A 16,522-nucleotide genomic window follows, 5' to 3' on the forward strand; every position below is an offset into this window, starting at 1 on the left:
ATTGTCAAAATCAAATGATCGGAATCGGATCGGGAGCAAAAAAAGGTGATCGGGACATCCCTATTTTAAACCCATGTCCTGTTTTGATTATAAAGCCACAGTCTGTCACTCAAAAACGTGGGTCACTGCATGAATAAATACAAAAAGTCAATGCAACTTATCTGTAGTTCAGCTGGAACTTAACCACTACTTAAGTATTCTGCAACAGTCCCTTTACAGAAAAGCACAGCAGAAAATAACGGGTTTTTTTGCGTAAAATGCCAAATGTGTCAACACCTTTTGGCGAGAAAGGGTATTTTTCAGAGAGCACATGAACATCCTTGATATATATAAAAAATGGGCCAACCAGACACCTCAAAGCTGCAACAAAAACAGCTCATAAAATCTAACGCAAGGAGCTCAGACTCCTTTTCCACAATTGTTCCTTAAATAGCTTTTAGGGGTCAAGGTGTTTCGTGTGTAGCTGATCATCCTTACCCGATCAAGTCAACCTGCAGAGATGACAGCACGAAGCACGAGAAGAGAAAATACAGCAAGTGAAAACTATCAAATGCCATCTGTAAATGTGTCTGTATTCATTTAGCAGATTACAGCTTTCAGTCAAAACAACCTTTAATTAAGAGAGAGATGAAACCATAAATGGAAAAGATATGTAGCTTCCACCTAATCAGCTGGATGAGACACACCTGGCTATCGGCCCTGTTTGTATGCAGGCAGCTAGTTAATTCATTTATTTAAAAAAAGGTGATTCAGAGTTGTATTAAAGCTGACACGTATTTGCAGTTGGTATTTATTTTAATTCAAACCATTTATGTAGCTGCTTTTGTAATTAAGATAAGGTGTTGCTGGGGCATCAATATTTTAGTTTGCTAAATTGAAAAATGTAGCAAGGGAGAATAAACATGACAGGTATAACCTCTTCTCCGACTGAAATACTTTTGAAGAGATGTGCCTTTCAATTACCTCGGAAATAATTGAATGTACATTTCTGACAGCCATAAATAATAACAATACCCATCCCAAAAACATTTATCATCCTTTGATGACAGTGGTTGACATTTCATATCTATATACGGTTTCATATCTGCATATAATATTTGTTAAAGTGCCTTTACATGGATAATGTAACTGTCAAGGTTTCAGTCATTTGATTTTATTTCATCACATTTCTGCTGTGCTAACGTCTCTAAACCTGTCTTTAAATGACACATGAGAGACTTTAAAATGTATTTATATTCATCATCATCATCTTTATTTAAAGAGACTCTTGGTCCATTATTACAAAACATACAACACTCAAATACAAACTAAAAAAAGGCAGCCATACCAATGTTTCCACAGAGGTGACTGGTATCGTACAGCACTGAAACACGGATTTGAAAGCAGCATAATGACAGAGTTATGAGAAACATTCAATCGACAGATGAATTTGTACATCAGATCTCTCAAAAGAGCATTGAATCCTTTATGTCTTTAATTATTTTAATGGTAGTTTCAATGTTTTCTGTTTAAGAAAGAGAGAAATAAAATAAAACTTAAACATCTGTAAGATGCATGGCCATCATTTAATCGCACCGGTGTAGTTACACAAAGTGCTCCACTAATTCAGTTTGTCACATTGCTTTCCAACAACCCTCAGGGGAAAAGTCAACTCATTCTTATTTTACTTCTTATTTAACACCTTCAAGGCTGTTTTAATGGTCTCACAGATGTGAAGTGTGGCAACGCGCTCTGCTCTTCTGTTTAGCTCGACATATGTGAGGTCCAGGTGGCTGGAGGAAATTTTGGATTCAAACAGCTGGTGTCACACACAACACAATTTTGTTGTAGTCCTTCCTTACAAGACATCAATCAGTAAGACAACAACAACACCACTGAAGATGCAATTCACTGCTGGAAAGCTACAGCTAAAGAACGCTAACTGAATCACAGAGTAAAGTATGAGGCTCTAACAAAGCCTAAGGAGAGTGAATATGTAGTCATAAATCCTACACCAATTGAATGCTATTACTGCTCAGTGTCTGCAGGATGTGTACATGGGCAACATTTTCACCTTATCAAGTATTTAGGAAATATTATGTTCTGTTTAAAGCTTCTTCCGTTGTCCCCATGTGACCAAGAATCAGATAATACTCTCCAAGTTGTTGATCTTCAGGGTTAGAGTTATAATCAAGCGTATCCCAGATGCCTGCTTGTTGTGTTGGAAACTGTTTAAAATGTGAGAATCAATGATTGGTCAAAAGTCCCATTGTGTGTTTTATTAAACTTTTAACAGTTGGTTTGGTGACACTCGTACAACATCACAGTTAGTGACAAAATGGCTTGAAAATGACATTCCCAGAACAAATGACCATAATTATCTTCCCTTCTAAAAGAGTTACATTAATAATCTTTTTTTTCAAAGCAAGGTTAAACCTGTGAGTTGGATGTAGAAGTGTCAGAATCAATATAGATGTTTTTATTTTAAAGTAAATTCAGATTGAACACAGTAAAAAGTCCGTCCAAAAAAGAAAAAGTACTTATAGTGAAAACCACCCTTGAATGATGGAATGGTAGACTAAAAGCTTTAGGAATCCAAAGTACAACATATAATAAGTACCCTGTATTAAGATTGATGCAAAACAAGTGAAATCTGACCTTTTTAAGAGAGATTTATCACCAAAAAAAAACACTTCTGGGGTCATTTGGGTGGATTTTCCATATCTCTGGCCCCCCTTGGTCGATTTTGATGATTGACATCACTTTCTAACCGTCAGAGCCAATGGAATGACACACACACACACACACACACACACACACACACACACACACACACACACACACACACACACACACACACACACACACACACACACACACACACACACACACACACACACACACACACACACACACACACACACACACACACACACACACACACACACACACACACACACACACCCACACACACCCGCACACACACACACCCACGCACACACACACACACACACACACACACACACACACACACACACACACACACACACACACACACACACACACACACGTCGTGAGAGTGACGCATAGCCAACACCGGAAGCTGCCAATAGCAGCCAACTTTTACTCTCCGATGTTTACATATAAATGGAATTATGGATTCTAAATAAAAAAATTCAAAGCTACAGACACATTATCAACCTATGGATTAACCGATTCAACCGGGTTTTTCTTCTCGTTTTAATGCCATTGAACACGTCTTTTGATCAGATTGACAGCTACGGTGAGATGATCTCCCGTAAAAGCTCCGTAAAAGGTACGTGTTGTGATGTCTGAGTTTTCTTCCCCTGTCAAGAGTTCGGATCACTCCGTGATGATATAGGTATATATATATATATATATATATATATATACCTATATAATCTGTGGAACCTCAGCTTTAATCGGATATCTTGTATGTGCAGCTATAAGTAATAAGGCTATCTTTATACAGTCTATGGTTCTGTGCCAAAGTATGTTAGCATTTTTCGCTCAGGGGTCATTTAGATGCTTCTTATGAGATTTGTGTTTTGTTTTGGTAAAAATGGATTGTATCGTCAGTTAGCTGAGATTATTCCCGTTAATCTGGTACACATTAATATGTTCTTAAATATTAAGATGCCCTGAGACAGTGTCGTTAAAAAAGACCCGCCGAGGGGGTCTTTGGGGCTTAACAGGTATGTAGATATTTGTGTATAAAGTGCTTAAAAAGTATACTATGACACAAGTATGACAAAACTCAATGTGTGTTTTGAATTGTGAAAGGTGTACATGACTGTGCTGCTATTGATGGCATTCCTTAATATTTGTCTACTTTTTGATATTTAAAAATCTCCAGCAATTCCACTTGATAGATACACAAATATTGTTTGTATTTCTAACATTGCACCAAGACAATCAAAGTAAAGCAAAGCATTTTATTGCAAGTATTAGTCAAAGCAACACTAAAAGGTCAACAACCTATAAGAGAGTTACAAACAAGAGACATTTAAAACTGAGAGGAATAGAGCTGTCGGTTCAACAGAGCCTTTGCAACACACAGAGACACTTAGACATGGATCATCTGGCTGTGAAGGTTTACATCCGTTTGCTGGTGCATCACTCAGAGGTATCAGAGTCCTAAGATATTGAGTTTGAAATAAGACAGACACAAGAGTGTTGCTACATTGAAAACAATCTGAACAACAAGCGTACACACACCCCTGGCCACTGTCAAATATCTGTTTTCAAAACCATTTAGTGTATATGAGGGAAAAACCGCACCAGAAGCCTAATCTCTTGCGCAATATTTGGTTCAAGGTTATTTTTGGAATGCTAATGGAGGTCAAATATCTGACAGCCATGGGTGTAAATATGAGTAAACTAATTAATCCAAGATGATTTGGTTTAAAGGCCTATTCACTTTAGGATAGGATTGACAACACTCCATGGCCTTGATCCCTTTAATGGGATGAGGAACAAAAACAAAGAAACTAAATGAAACCGAAATGAATCACAACGCTTTTCATTCTTGGTTCGTTATACAGGCACAGGTCTCTGAAATCCAGGCCCGGGTCAAACTGAATCTGAAAATGTTGTTCTTTGGATTTGCCATCAAGGACATTACAATGATAACCAATAAGCTTGCAGTGTCAGGGTGTATAAAAGTAAATTCAGCTAAATGGTTTCATTTCATTCAGTTAGTAGTCCTGAGGCGGTAAGCACTGCTCATCATGTTGCCGATAAGTCTTTCAAATGCCGTTTGACCCGGACCTTGTTTTGGTCTGAATACAAATGGGACCGAGAAATCTGTGAAAGCTTGTTTGTACATCAGCAATGTTAGTGGTTTACATGAGAAATGAGAAGAAATTAGGATGGGGAATCGGGGCAGATCAAGTACGTATAGGCTTGGTTTCTCTGTAGGCAACCCAACACAGGCATCATAAAGTCACATGGAAATCTGACTAACTAACGCATTTAAGGCTGAGGCATGTGTTTCTGTGTGGAATGAGACCTGCCCCGGCTGAAGAATGTTCTGGCACGAGGAAAAACAACATGAAAACAGACAATATAAGGGAATGAGTGACGCCAAAATGTTCACCATGATCCAAAGAATCCTGCCTTGCCAACATCTTTTCTTCCTCTCCCCGATGCCGCTTTAATTTTACGCTTTCCCACCGGCCTTTATACAGGATCAGGGAATTTACATGGCTCACGTACCAATTAACAGCTCGAGATGGAAGAAAGGCGGCTATTAAGCACTCGGCGCGGATCAGAAATGGCTACCGTTTGTCAGAGATGAGCTGTGGGGGTTGGCATTTCAGGTGGTGAAAAAAAGAGCAGTGTAAAGAATATTTAGGAAAGGAGGAGGGAAAGTTGACCTATAAATATCATGAGGTCCTCCACCTCCCACCCCCTCCATATTATTGTGCTTGCGTGTCTCGGAGGGCTTCAACGTGGAGGGGGCGGGGCTAAAGGCATCCTCCTCCTGGCCCCGCCCCCACCACGCTGCCGCTTGAATGCACTCTCAATAAATACACTATAAAATATTCCGCATATATATTTCATATATAAATTTAAAGAACAACACATTTAAATAGGACAACAAAATAAAAGTCAGCTTAAGAACAATTTCTCAAAAATGGGATAAGTGTTAAGACAAAAAACAGAGAATATTTTTGTACAGTTATACTTATTTTGACTCTAAAATACCGTATAAGAATATCAGGCATTACTCAAGCATATGTCATAATAAAAGCATTTAGCAGTTTTCTCTCATGTAGTATAACATATGCAGCATACCAAGGTAAGTGAGGTGCAGTGTTTGTTTTCTTTTAGATATCTTGTAATAGAAAGATTTCACCCCCGCTGGACTGAAAAGGTACCCACAGAACTACAGACCACCCTCTGTTTTTATTCGACACCCTACCGGCTCAAGACAGGGATACTGCTGGGCACACACGCTCTCCATCAGGGACACATGGCAGGGCACTAAGATGGACGCCATTGGCTGCTGCTAGGGCTGGGCGTCGCTTCAATACTGACACTGGTTGTGTTCATTTCATCTCTATACGCTGCTGTAAAATGACACTTGGTTAAAAGCATACTTCAATATGCAAACTATTATCAGTCTTTCATGCTTTCTTAAGAAGTTTTCTATCCCACTTATGTTGCGTTTCTTAGTAAAAATGCCCTTCGAGAAGAAAACCTTTATATTTCAGTGCAAAAGTCTATTGTAAAAACCTTTTTTTTAAGTTTGAGATGCTTCAAAATGGTCGATGCCAAACACTAGGAGGTAAGTGAGATTGTGTTTTGACACCCAGCCCTAGCTGTAACAAAGAGTCGACTCCAGAGAGAATACAACCACCCGAGTCGCGAGAGCATGAGGCATACTTTTAATGACCGACTGCCCTGTTTGGTACCACACAATCCTTCAAATCCGAGGAGGACGAAGGCGACTGGAGAGACAGAGATAGGAACCTCTTGGCAATGTGTCTGAGTGAGAGTGGCAGTCTCTAAAGTGCTGTGCTCTGTTTGTCATACGTGGGTTAGGCACAACGCTATTGCCAGCTATCCACCCCAAAAACGCACCTTCCACTGTACCAACGAGACCATTGGTCCAAGACACTAAATGCAATAGGAAGCGAAAGCTCAACCACAACCATATACTTGGCATATACAGTGGGGCAAAAAAGTATTTAGTCAGCCACCAATTGTGCAAGTTCTCCCACTTAAAAAGATGAGAGGCCTGTAATTTTCATCCTAGGTACACTTCAACTATGAGAGACAGAATGGGGGGAAAGAATCCAGGAAATCACATTGTAGGATTTTTAATGAATTAATTGGTAAATTCCTCGGTAAAATAAGTATTTGGTCACCTACAAAAAAACTAGATGTCTGGCTCTCACAGACCTGTAACTTCTTCTTTAAGAGCCTCCTCTGTCCTCCACTCGTTAACTGTATTAATGGCACCTGTTTGAACTCGTTATCAGTATAAAAGACACCTGTCCACAACCTCAAACATTCACACTCCAAACTCCACTATGGCCAAGACCAAAGAGCCGTCAAAGGACACCAGAAACAAAATTGTAGACTTGCACCAGGCTGGGAAGACTGAATCTGCAATAGGTAAGTAGCTTGGTGTGAAGAAATCAACTGTGGGAGCAATTATTAGAAAATGGAAGACATACAAGACCACTGATAATCTCCCTCGATCTGGGGCTCCACGCAAGATCTCACCCCGTGGGGTCAAAATGACGGTGAGCAAAAATCCCAGAACCACACGGGGGACCTAGTCAATGACCTGCAGAGAGCTGGGACCAAAGTAACAAAGGCTACCATCAGTAACACACTACGCCGCCAGGGACTCAAATCCTGCAGTGCCAGACGTGTCCCCCTGCTTAAGCCAGTACATGTCCAGGCCCGTCTGAAGTTTGCTAGAGAGCATTTAGTTGATCCAGAAGAGGATTGTGAGAATGGCATATGGTCAGTTGAAACCAAAATAGAACTTTTTGGTAAAAACTCAACTAGACGTGTTTGGAGGAGAAAGAATGCTGAGTTGCATCCAAAGAACACCATACCTACTGTGAAACATGGGGGTGGAAACATCATGCTTTGGGGCTGTTTGTCTGCAAAGGGACCAGGACGACTGATCCGTGTAAAGGAAAGAATGAATGGGGCCATGTATCGTGAGATTTTGAGTGACAACCTCCTATCAGCAAGGGCATTGAAGATGAAACGTGGCTGGGTCTTTCAGCATGACAATGATCCCAAACACACCGCCCGGGCAACAAAGGAGTGGCTTTGTAAGAAGCATTTTAAGGTCCTGGAGTGGCCTAGCCAGTCTCCAGATCTCAACCCCATAGAAAATCTTTGGAGGGAGTTGAAAGTCCGTGTTGCCCAGCGACGGCCCCAAAACATCACTGCTCTAGAGGAGATCTGCGTGGAGGAATGGGCCAAAATACCAGCAACAGTGTGTGAAAACCTTGTGAAGACTTACAGAAAACGTTTGACCTCTGTCATTGCCAACAAAGGGTATATAACAAAGTATTGAGATGAACTTTTGTTATTGACCAAATACTTATTTTCCACCATAATTTGCAAATAAATTCTTTAAAAATCAGACAATGTGATTTTCTGGATTTTTTTTTTCTTCTCATTTTGTCTCAGTTGAGGTATACCTAGGATGAAAACTACAGGCCTCTCATCTTTTTAAGTGGGAGAACTTGCACAATTGGTGGCTGACTAAATACTTTTTTGCCCCACTGTATTCTACTTCTATTGAGGCGTAATCTCTAAATACAGGAAACACAAGTTTGCATTGCCATTTCTAAAGGAAATAAATGTGTACAGTATATGTGTACATGCAGCTGTTCCTGCACTGCAGTATGTTCAAGGAGATTCTATGTCTTTGAATTTGTACATGTTATCTTTCCATTTACAGCACCATCAAGGCATTTTCTGTGGACTTTTTCTCACTCCATTGCTACCTTTCACTGCAAATAGAGAGCGACCAAAATCAGGAATAAAGATGGATTACTAGAAATGGAACACTTCCATTTAAAAAAGGTGACATTGACCTTCATTTTGCCGTTTTTTCTTCATCAGACAGCCTTCATTTAGTAGGTGTAAGACATTTCCCAGCTTCCAGAAAAATACTTTATTATTAGGAATCCTAATCGAGAGCCAAAGGCCACAGCTGGCTTTAGGCTGGGTGTAGCCTCTAATTTCAATCAAGTCATTTGAATAGAAACAAACGAGACTACACCCCCTTCTCTGCAACACAAATGTCTGCTGAGGACAAATTGGCCAAATAAACAATGTCTTCGTATCCCTTCCAGCGTTCACTTCCACAGGCTCCGACCGGCCTTGCTCATGTTAGGTCACTTCTCTATTAGCTGATATTTGCAAAGCAGAGCTGATGACATTTCAGTTTGTAAGCGAGGCAAACACATCTGCTATGTAAACATGTGTTCAACTGCCCTCCAGAGAGTAGATAATACACAAACTGAACATCGATTACCAGCGGCAGAGATAGTGAGTTATAAATGGACTCAAATTATACCTCCAACAAAACCTGCCACAAACGTATCGCTGATCAGCTTCTTTTTTTTTATTCCGTCTAAATCACACATCTTTAAATTAAAACTGAATCTGCTATATCTTACAGAGCTCTAATCCTCCTCGTGCCTCCCAGCGGTACAGGATGGGATTGTACGGCCGTGGATTTTAGTCCTCTGGCCAAGGGGAGTAAATGTTCGAGAGCAAAAAAGGGGAAAAGAGCAGCAATAAGATTACAGGCTTTGTCACAGCAGACTTACCGGCAGGGTAACTCTTTGCGAGCACATGAAGTGGCTCGGGTAAGGAGAGTCAAGCAACAGAGGTGGTAAATCCCTCCAAGCTTTAACACAAAAGAAATGGAGAACTACTACGTTTGTCTTTGATCACACGAACAACACTTTCAGAACCACATTTTCTTTTCACTCGTTTTCCTGATAAGGAGCAGGCGTCAGCACCAGTTGAAGAAAAAACCTTAAAAAAAACATTCAAGAGCAGAAACTCTGAAGCTTAATACAACCGACTCTTGGTCTATTTTACCCTTTGTCACCACAAAAGGGATTTAACGTCTCAATACAAAGCCTTTAAGAGTACAGTATGGAATATGTTCTCTCCTCTACAAGAAACCTCTGACTGTACGAGATCTACAAAAGAAAGGGAAAGAAATAGGCATTCAACATCCAAACATCGAAGCAAGAGGCGGTTTACAGTCCCCATCCCTATCAATAACAGCATGACAGTCCAATCACTAGTTTCAACAAACCCACCACTGTTCACATATAAACTATACGTCAAACAGTGACACAGGAACAAGTCAACAATCTATTGCAATAATAATACTTTGTTATTATACCTTTTTTTAACCATTACTTTTCATAATACATGTATTACCAAGATTAATAATTAGACTACATTTGTTTCCGTTAGCAAAAATAAGTGGTGTGCATTACATAATTTAAAATGTACAAATATACTTTCGATCTGGCTTTTAAAAAGGCTTTCACTACATGATTCTAGTGAAATGATGAAGGCTCAAACCCACTGGCTTCCTCACTGGAAGGCTAGCCTATGAAAGGCAGTCAGAAGGACTAACAATACACCTCCGAGGGAACGTCCGCCATCGTTACATGTTTTCAATGCTACCGACTGACATCCTCAAACCATAGCAGTGGGATTTTCTCCTGTCCTAAAGTGAGTGAGGTCAACTGTTCCTTTTTCTACTTCCCTTCCCACCTGCTCATCCAGAGTCTCCTTCAGATTCTAATTCAGACAGAGTAGCACCACGCCTGTGTTCACTCCCCGAACACAGCTTCTTTTAAGTGCAGTTAACTTTTAAAAACACCCCCGAGACGAGCTTTCAGTGGCACGGAGGAGCTAAGCTGTGACCCAAATCAACAAACAGCAGGACTTTTGCCGCAAATATTGGACACCAACCTAACTCCTCTGCGTTCTTCTGCAGCAAGTCACCACTTCGGGCCGGTTGCATGGACAGGAATTACATTACAAGTCTGGCAGAATTTATTGTAGGATCTGGTTTATGAAGAGTTTGACTCGAGGTACAAACACACTGTAGCAGCTGGATCCATGTCAGGTGGAGTTTAAGCACAGAGACAGCACGGCTCGCTCAAACACTGCTTCAAAGCAACAGCTAGCTAACACTGCTGTAGGCAAACATAATAAATACATTGATCTTAGGATGATTAGAATGAGATGTATAGAAAAGTCAGGAGAACAAGAGGCATCGGGTGAAACCTTCTTATGCTGTCCATTTGTTGGAATATGCTATCTGATTATTTAACCAACTGAAGTATGATCCCTAGAACAAGTTTGAATATTTCACTTCCACCAGGCACTTGAATACTACCTCTTTATGGGCTTCACACTCCTCTTTGCTGCCTTAGAAAATCAGCCTCATTAGCAAACTGATGATCAGGAATTCTGAAATTATGCCCCTTGATGATCATCTCAAACCACAGAGGCATCAAATCCTTCAATTCAAGTAAAACATGAAAATCAACTGAAACTGCAGTTGCACCATTTTTGCCCAACGTCAAGGGCAAACTCTAAGAACATGCTGATCAACTGTCTCAATGAGGAGCCATACATACGTGCCTCACGGGTGGCAAACCGTTCTCCTTTTGAGGACACTCACTTTCAAATTAACTGCTCTTATGTATCATGTACGTCCTCTGAGAGCCACGGCCCTTAGTTCAGCTATTTATTGCACTAGAGGAAACCATTGATGTGATCTCAAACTCAAGAGAGGGAAATGTGAGATAAAGCACTGAGAGCATGAATGCATGACGAATACTCTGATTAAAAACACAAGCTTACACGATTAAAATGATTTTTAAAAAGTCGTAATAATAAAATGTTTCACATAATGTCGAAGAAAATAAAAACCAGAATCAAATAACAGTGCTATACGTTAAATAAAATCCATAGATGGCTGCAATTTAAATATCAGCCAATAGAAACTGTCCGTTTAAATGTGACAGCTGACTGCTAAAGATAAATCCCAACTCATCGGAAAGCTTGTAAGACAACAACTCAATGTTGTGACTTTAAAGGGGCATTTATACCTCGTCGCCAACAGGTGGCAGTGTGCTCAACAACAAAAAAGAAACTGGTGATTTCACACAGGAATGAAAAGTGACAGATCAGAGGGAAACAAGAGGAGGAAGGAACAATCACTGGCACAACTGGGAGGACTTCTGGTCCAAAGTAAATCACCACCAACAACGCTGATCCTTCCTTTCTCCGCTTCCTCTTTTGTAATATTAAAACAGAATGTAAAAGTGCTGCTGCTTAAACTGACTTGAGGTATTGTAGATGGCAAAGGAGAAGATTTAAGGAAAGACTGTGCTGAAGGAAGGGAAAAGGACCCACTAGGCCACAAGTAAAGGAGACAAACCGGGGAAAAGAGGGGCGTTGAAAAGGGGGTTTGATGGAGGAGAAAATAAACTAGTTGGCTTGTTCAATATTGCATAATAGTGCTGAGTTTCTCTTGTTTGTTTTTAAAGCAGCTTTTGCATCCTCAGTCCAGTGTGGGGGTGCCTCCTCCCCTCCCTCCTCCCTCCTCCTCTCCTCTGCACAGTGTCAGGTCTGGATTGACTAGGCGTTTGGGGGGGGTTGGGGGCGGGACTTGCACATATGAAGACTCCTCGACTGGTGAGCCAGGTGTGCATGGTTGTGTCTGTGTGTGTAAAGGGGGGGCATGGTGGTGATGGTAGGTGTAGCTCAGGCGAAGTACATGGTCCTCAGGGTGTCGTGGTGAATCTGAACGGCTTTGGCCAGCGCCTGGGGGTCCCGACCGTTACTCTGCCCGGACACATGGCTGCCCTCAGCGCTGCAGGAAGAGGAGAGGAACAGTTACGATGGATAACGTACAAAAATGGGATGCATGCAGAAAAATTGTAAATACTTTGAAAGTCTTACAATACTGTTATTAAAACGCATTAAAGAAATGGTAATCAAAATGTGGCGAGGGGCCGTTTATCTGCATGTAATGCCCCAACATTCCTGCTTTAAAATTGGCAAGTTTCCCTTTTCGAAAAGATGATGTAATTATGTAACCGTTTCCCCTTCCTTTCTCTTACTCTAAATAAAAAGGAAAGCCAAACGGCTGAATACCTGTCTTCTACACTCTTAACATGTTGCACTGTTTTAATAGGCAGACATTTATTTTATTACTTATTTTCTTTAAATGGCAACTTGGATTCCCGAGGAGTTGTGCTACTGACTTAACTCATATTCCCTTTGGTTTTGTTAAATCATGCTTGCGTAACGAGATTGCATAATTTAGTTGTGCTTAGTAATACAATGATAAGATCAAATAAACTTGATTTAAATGGTCAAATAGATGTTTGAGGAAAATTAAGTGTTTCAATTGTTCAAATTGTCTATGGATTAGTCGACAGAAAGATAGTTGTTAGTAGCAGCTTTTGTTAATAAAAGTATCAGTGTAGAGTCCAACATCTTTTCATCCAGCCTGTTCTTGTTTACTCTCTCTCTTCCTCACCTGTCATGTTCTTTGTCCACCAGATGGTAGCGGGCACGGAAGGCCACCAGGTGGGCGTAGTAGGCGGGCGCAGGGATGGAGACTGAGCGGGTGCAGCGCACGTAGGTGTGGCACAACTGGTATGTGAGCAGCTGGAACTCGTCAGCGGTGAAACAATTGTCGTCCCACAGAACATGGTAGTGGGAGGGCCGACTGGTGCCCTGGGGGAAGGATGAAAGGACACGTTTTTAGATTCACATTTAAGATACCATATGTTTACTGTGTAACTACAACGAGAAACAAACAAGTGGTCAAATCTAACAACTAAAATAAAACTATTTAACCTTGGAAAATCTTAGAAGTACATATATAAAGTGTTTGTATAGAGATGCGTTCAGCAAAAAACAACTATAATGTACACCAGGGCTATTCAATTAGTTTGGAATGGGCCCGGTTGATGAAAATGATCCAAAGCAAGGGGCCGGGAAAAAGATGGCTTGAAATATGAGCAATCATATTAAGAGCTTCAGATCCAGTGAATACTACAACAACATAGTGGAGTGCATATATTGTCTTTAATTAAATCTAACAACATAGCCCCAAGGCTTTTATAGATCTAAATGGCAAGTTCAGAAGTTCTCAGTAGGCCTACGTGTGAAGCTAATTTAACCGTCAACATCATTTAATTTCATTTCATTTAGGTGAAATTATCTAATCATTCAAGCAGAGATGCAATAAATGACAGGAGTTGTCACTACAGTAGCTAGTAGGTGGTAAAGGAAGTATATTAGCCCTGATGTACACAGAGCAGTTTAATATGGATTAGAATAAAAACAGCACAATGATGGTTTAGGATTTAAAGATGAAAACAGCCTGCTGCAGAAACTCACTGACCTTCTAATCTTCACTCCTGGGAATCTAACTTCAAGAAATAACAGGAAATGGAAAAACGAGAGTATTTCCTCTTTTTTCTCCTGTGGCCATTTCATTTCTGAGTCCTCTATCTAATCGTTTTGCAAGAATGCATAGATGGCAGAAGCACAAAGTGTTTCGCCTTCAGATTTAAGTGAAGGAGAGGGTGATGAGAGGACAGGACGTGGGTCTGACCTGTATTCCAGCGTGACTGCAGAGGTAAAAGTCAAACTCGTAGGGATGTGTGATGTCCGTGTCCACGGTGGTACCAGCAGGAATGTTTCCACTACGTCCGACCTGATAAAAGCAGAGGAAAGGTTAGCAAGTCTCTACTGATGCCCTTCGACTGTGTTTTTCTCATAATTTCACCGTGAAAACCAAAACAACAGAAAATGGATGATGTAGAAAAAGTCACGGAAAACAAGGCTTTTAAAGCACTGCATTACAAATAATGTCATCATTGAAAAGAGAACTAGTTGATGGACCGAGCCAGGCAAAGGATTACCAAGTGCCTCACAATCAACTAATTAAAAGCCTAATGCTTTAAAGAGCCTGAAAACAAGGTTGGTAGGGGCCTTGAGTGCCACTCCAGAGCTCTCGGTTTGAAATGGGCCCTAATGTTTTAATCGAATGCAATTACAGGGGTTAGGAGGGTGAACGGGCCAATTGACAACAAAAGGTAATTAAGGAGGCCCATTTTGAGTACTTAACGTGCAAGCACAGGTCATAAAAAAGAGAATATGGACTACCAGATAACACTGTACTGATTTTAATGGGCCACACTTAAAGAGAGTGAGAGTGTGTGTGCCTGTGTGATTGGGTAGGTCGTGGGGACTCACTCTCTCATTGCGGTCGGCGCAGAAGAGGCGCGTGTGGTGGCGTTTTTGCACAACAATGTATGTGATGCCAGGCTGGTACTCCTTCTCCAGGGCGATGCAGGCCTCACGAATAGCCAGCAGCTCATAATACAGCACCTGAGGAGAAGAGAGGGAAACATGTTCATAAAAACAACCCCTGTCACGCATTTATTCTTTCAATGACTGTACAGTCCATTTTTCATCCACATATTGATTATATAAATGTTTCACTGTGTTTAGTTATAATCCTACTGTGCAAACAATCATAGTTTAAATAGAAGAAAATACCATTGTACAAATATTTCTCAAGTAATCATCTGTGATAAATAATTATTTTGGAATATGCTCGTATGAAGTGAACAACCAGTAAGAGCCAAAAGTACTACTTTGCCGTACTTAGTGAACTAAAGAGCAGATCGCGTTCACACCATAGACTGTATATATAGGTTCACACCGGAATACATTCCCTGAGGGAGGATTAGGCAAAGGAAGCCGCTGACGTCACTTCTTCTTCTTCTGCTTTGGGTTTACTGGCAGGCCGCAAACAACTTCACGGCGTATACTGCCACCCGAAGTCTCCGGCTGGCAGTCCCCGGAGTTGGGCTAATGCTAATAATGCTAATGCGAGCAAATAAAATGGCGGCTTCACAAAACTTTTTGGGAGTTTTACGGGGCGTGGTTTGCAATCCGCCCAGCCAATCAGAAATGGGAACCTTTTTCTCCCCAGGAAAGTACCTGCTCCTAGCAGGGACTGAAAAGGGGTGAAAAGGTTCTCATGAACTAAGTTCTAGTTCCGGATTTTTTTGGTGTGAAGTGTGAACGCACATTTTTGGAACTATACTGGGAAAAGTACTCCGGTGTGAAAGCGCCTATTGAAGAGAACTGAGAGAGACAGTGGGAGCTGACCTGTCTGAACTGGCCTTCTGAAACTCCATCCCTGTAGAAAATGATCCTGGTGGGCTTGTAGCGAGTGGACTTGTAGAACTGGATGAGCAGCTCCCGCACCATGGAGGCCAGGTCCTGGATCACCTCCTGCCTGGGCCTCTGGACTCGCACTGTGGCACAGTATCTGCTGGGGTGAGCGTCCATACTGCCTACCACCTGGAAGAGGGGGTTGGTGACGGATTGCAGGGGGTCAATCACGAGTAAATCAATTCAAGCTCAGGTGGAAATTAAAGATAAAAACTCACTGCTGCAATTGAAGGCTTCTTCCCATCTCCAGCAGGAGGGTGTGTGACATCTGCTCCCAGGAAGATAACTGGCTGCTGAAACACTGATGGTCTGTTGAAAGAGAAACATATCGAAGACATTCATTCAAATGAGTTATAGGACAATATTTAGAGTGTTTCTTTGCATGGTAAAGTCATCTATTACTATGGTGTGTGTGGGTTTTTCTTTCAGGTGTCTCCAAATGTCTGACAATTTACCAAACTCCATTAAATTATTTAAAGACTGCATCACTACCGTAGAGCACGCTTTATTTGAGGATAAAACAGAGCATGACTGACCGTTGGTGAGGCACCAGGATGTTGTTGATGCCTCCCAGCTTCACGTTGATCTTGAGGCAGAGGTTGGAGAGGGTCTGAGGAGACGTCTTCACCACGTTCTTCACCTGGACGCACTGCGTGGCCATGCCCAGGAGGGTGTCCCCAACGCGCTTTACCTCCGCTGTGGGTGGGTGGGTTTGAAGAGTGGGCAT

The 16,522-nt window shown here is 41.3% G+C and overlaps 1 protein-coding gene across 2 annotated transcripts in view; it reads right to left on the minus strand.

Moving 5' to 3' along the window:
- Positions 1–3,921: 3,921 nt before the first annotated feature.
- The window catches only part of ago3a (argonaute RISC catalytic component 3a), a 36,742-nt gene continuing 24,141 nt past the window's right edge, over positions 3,922–16,522 (minus strand). For both annotated transcript variants that reach the window (XM_034101514.2, XM_034101513.2), the window contains exons 13-19: positions 16,332–16,491; positions 16,014–16,104; positions 15,730–15,924; positions 14,806–14,940; positions 14,162–14,263; positions 13,076–13,275; positions 3,922–12,403 (exon numbers count right to left, since the gene is read on the minus strand). In XM_034101514.2, the coding sequence (XP_033957405.1) occupies positions 12,295–12,403; positions 13,076–13,275; positions 14,162–14,263; positions 14,806–14,940; positions 15,730–15,924; positions 16,014–16,104; positions 16,332–16,491 (992 nt within the window). In that variant the 3' untranslated portion in view covers positions 3,922–12,294. The remainder of the gene's footprint in view (positions 12,404–13,075; positions 13,276–14,161; positions 14,264–14,805; positions 14,941–15,729; positions 15,925–16,013; positions 16,105–16,331; positions 16,492–16,522) is intronic.

This window comes from Pseudochaenichthys georgianus, chromosome 16, assembly GCF_902827115.2.
Source record: "Pseudochaenichthys georgianus chromosome 16, fPseGeo1.2, whole genome shotgun sequence".
In the NCBI taxonomy this organism is placed as follows: Eukaryota; Metazoa; Chordata; class Actinopteri; order Perciformes; family Channichthyidae; genus Pseudochaenichthys; species Pseudochaenichthys georgianus.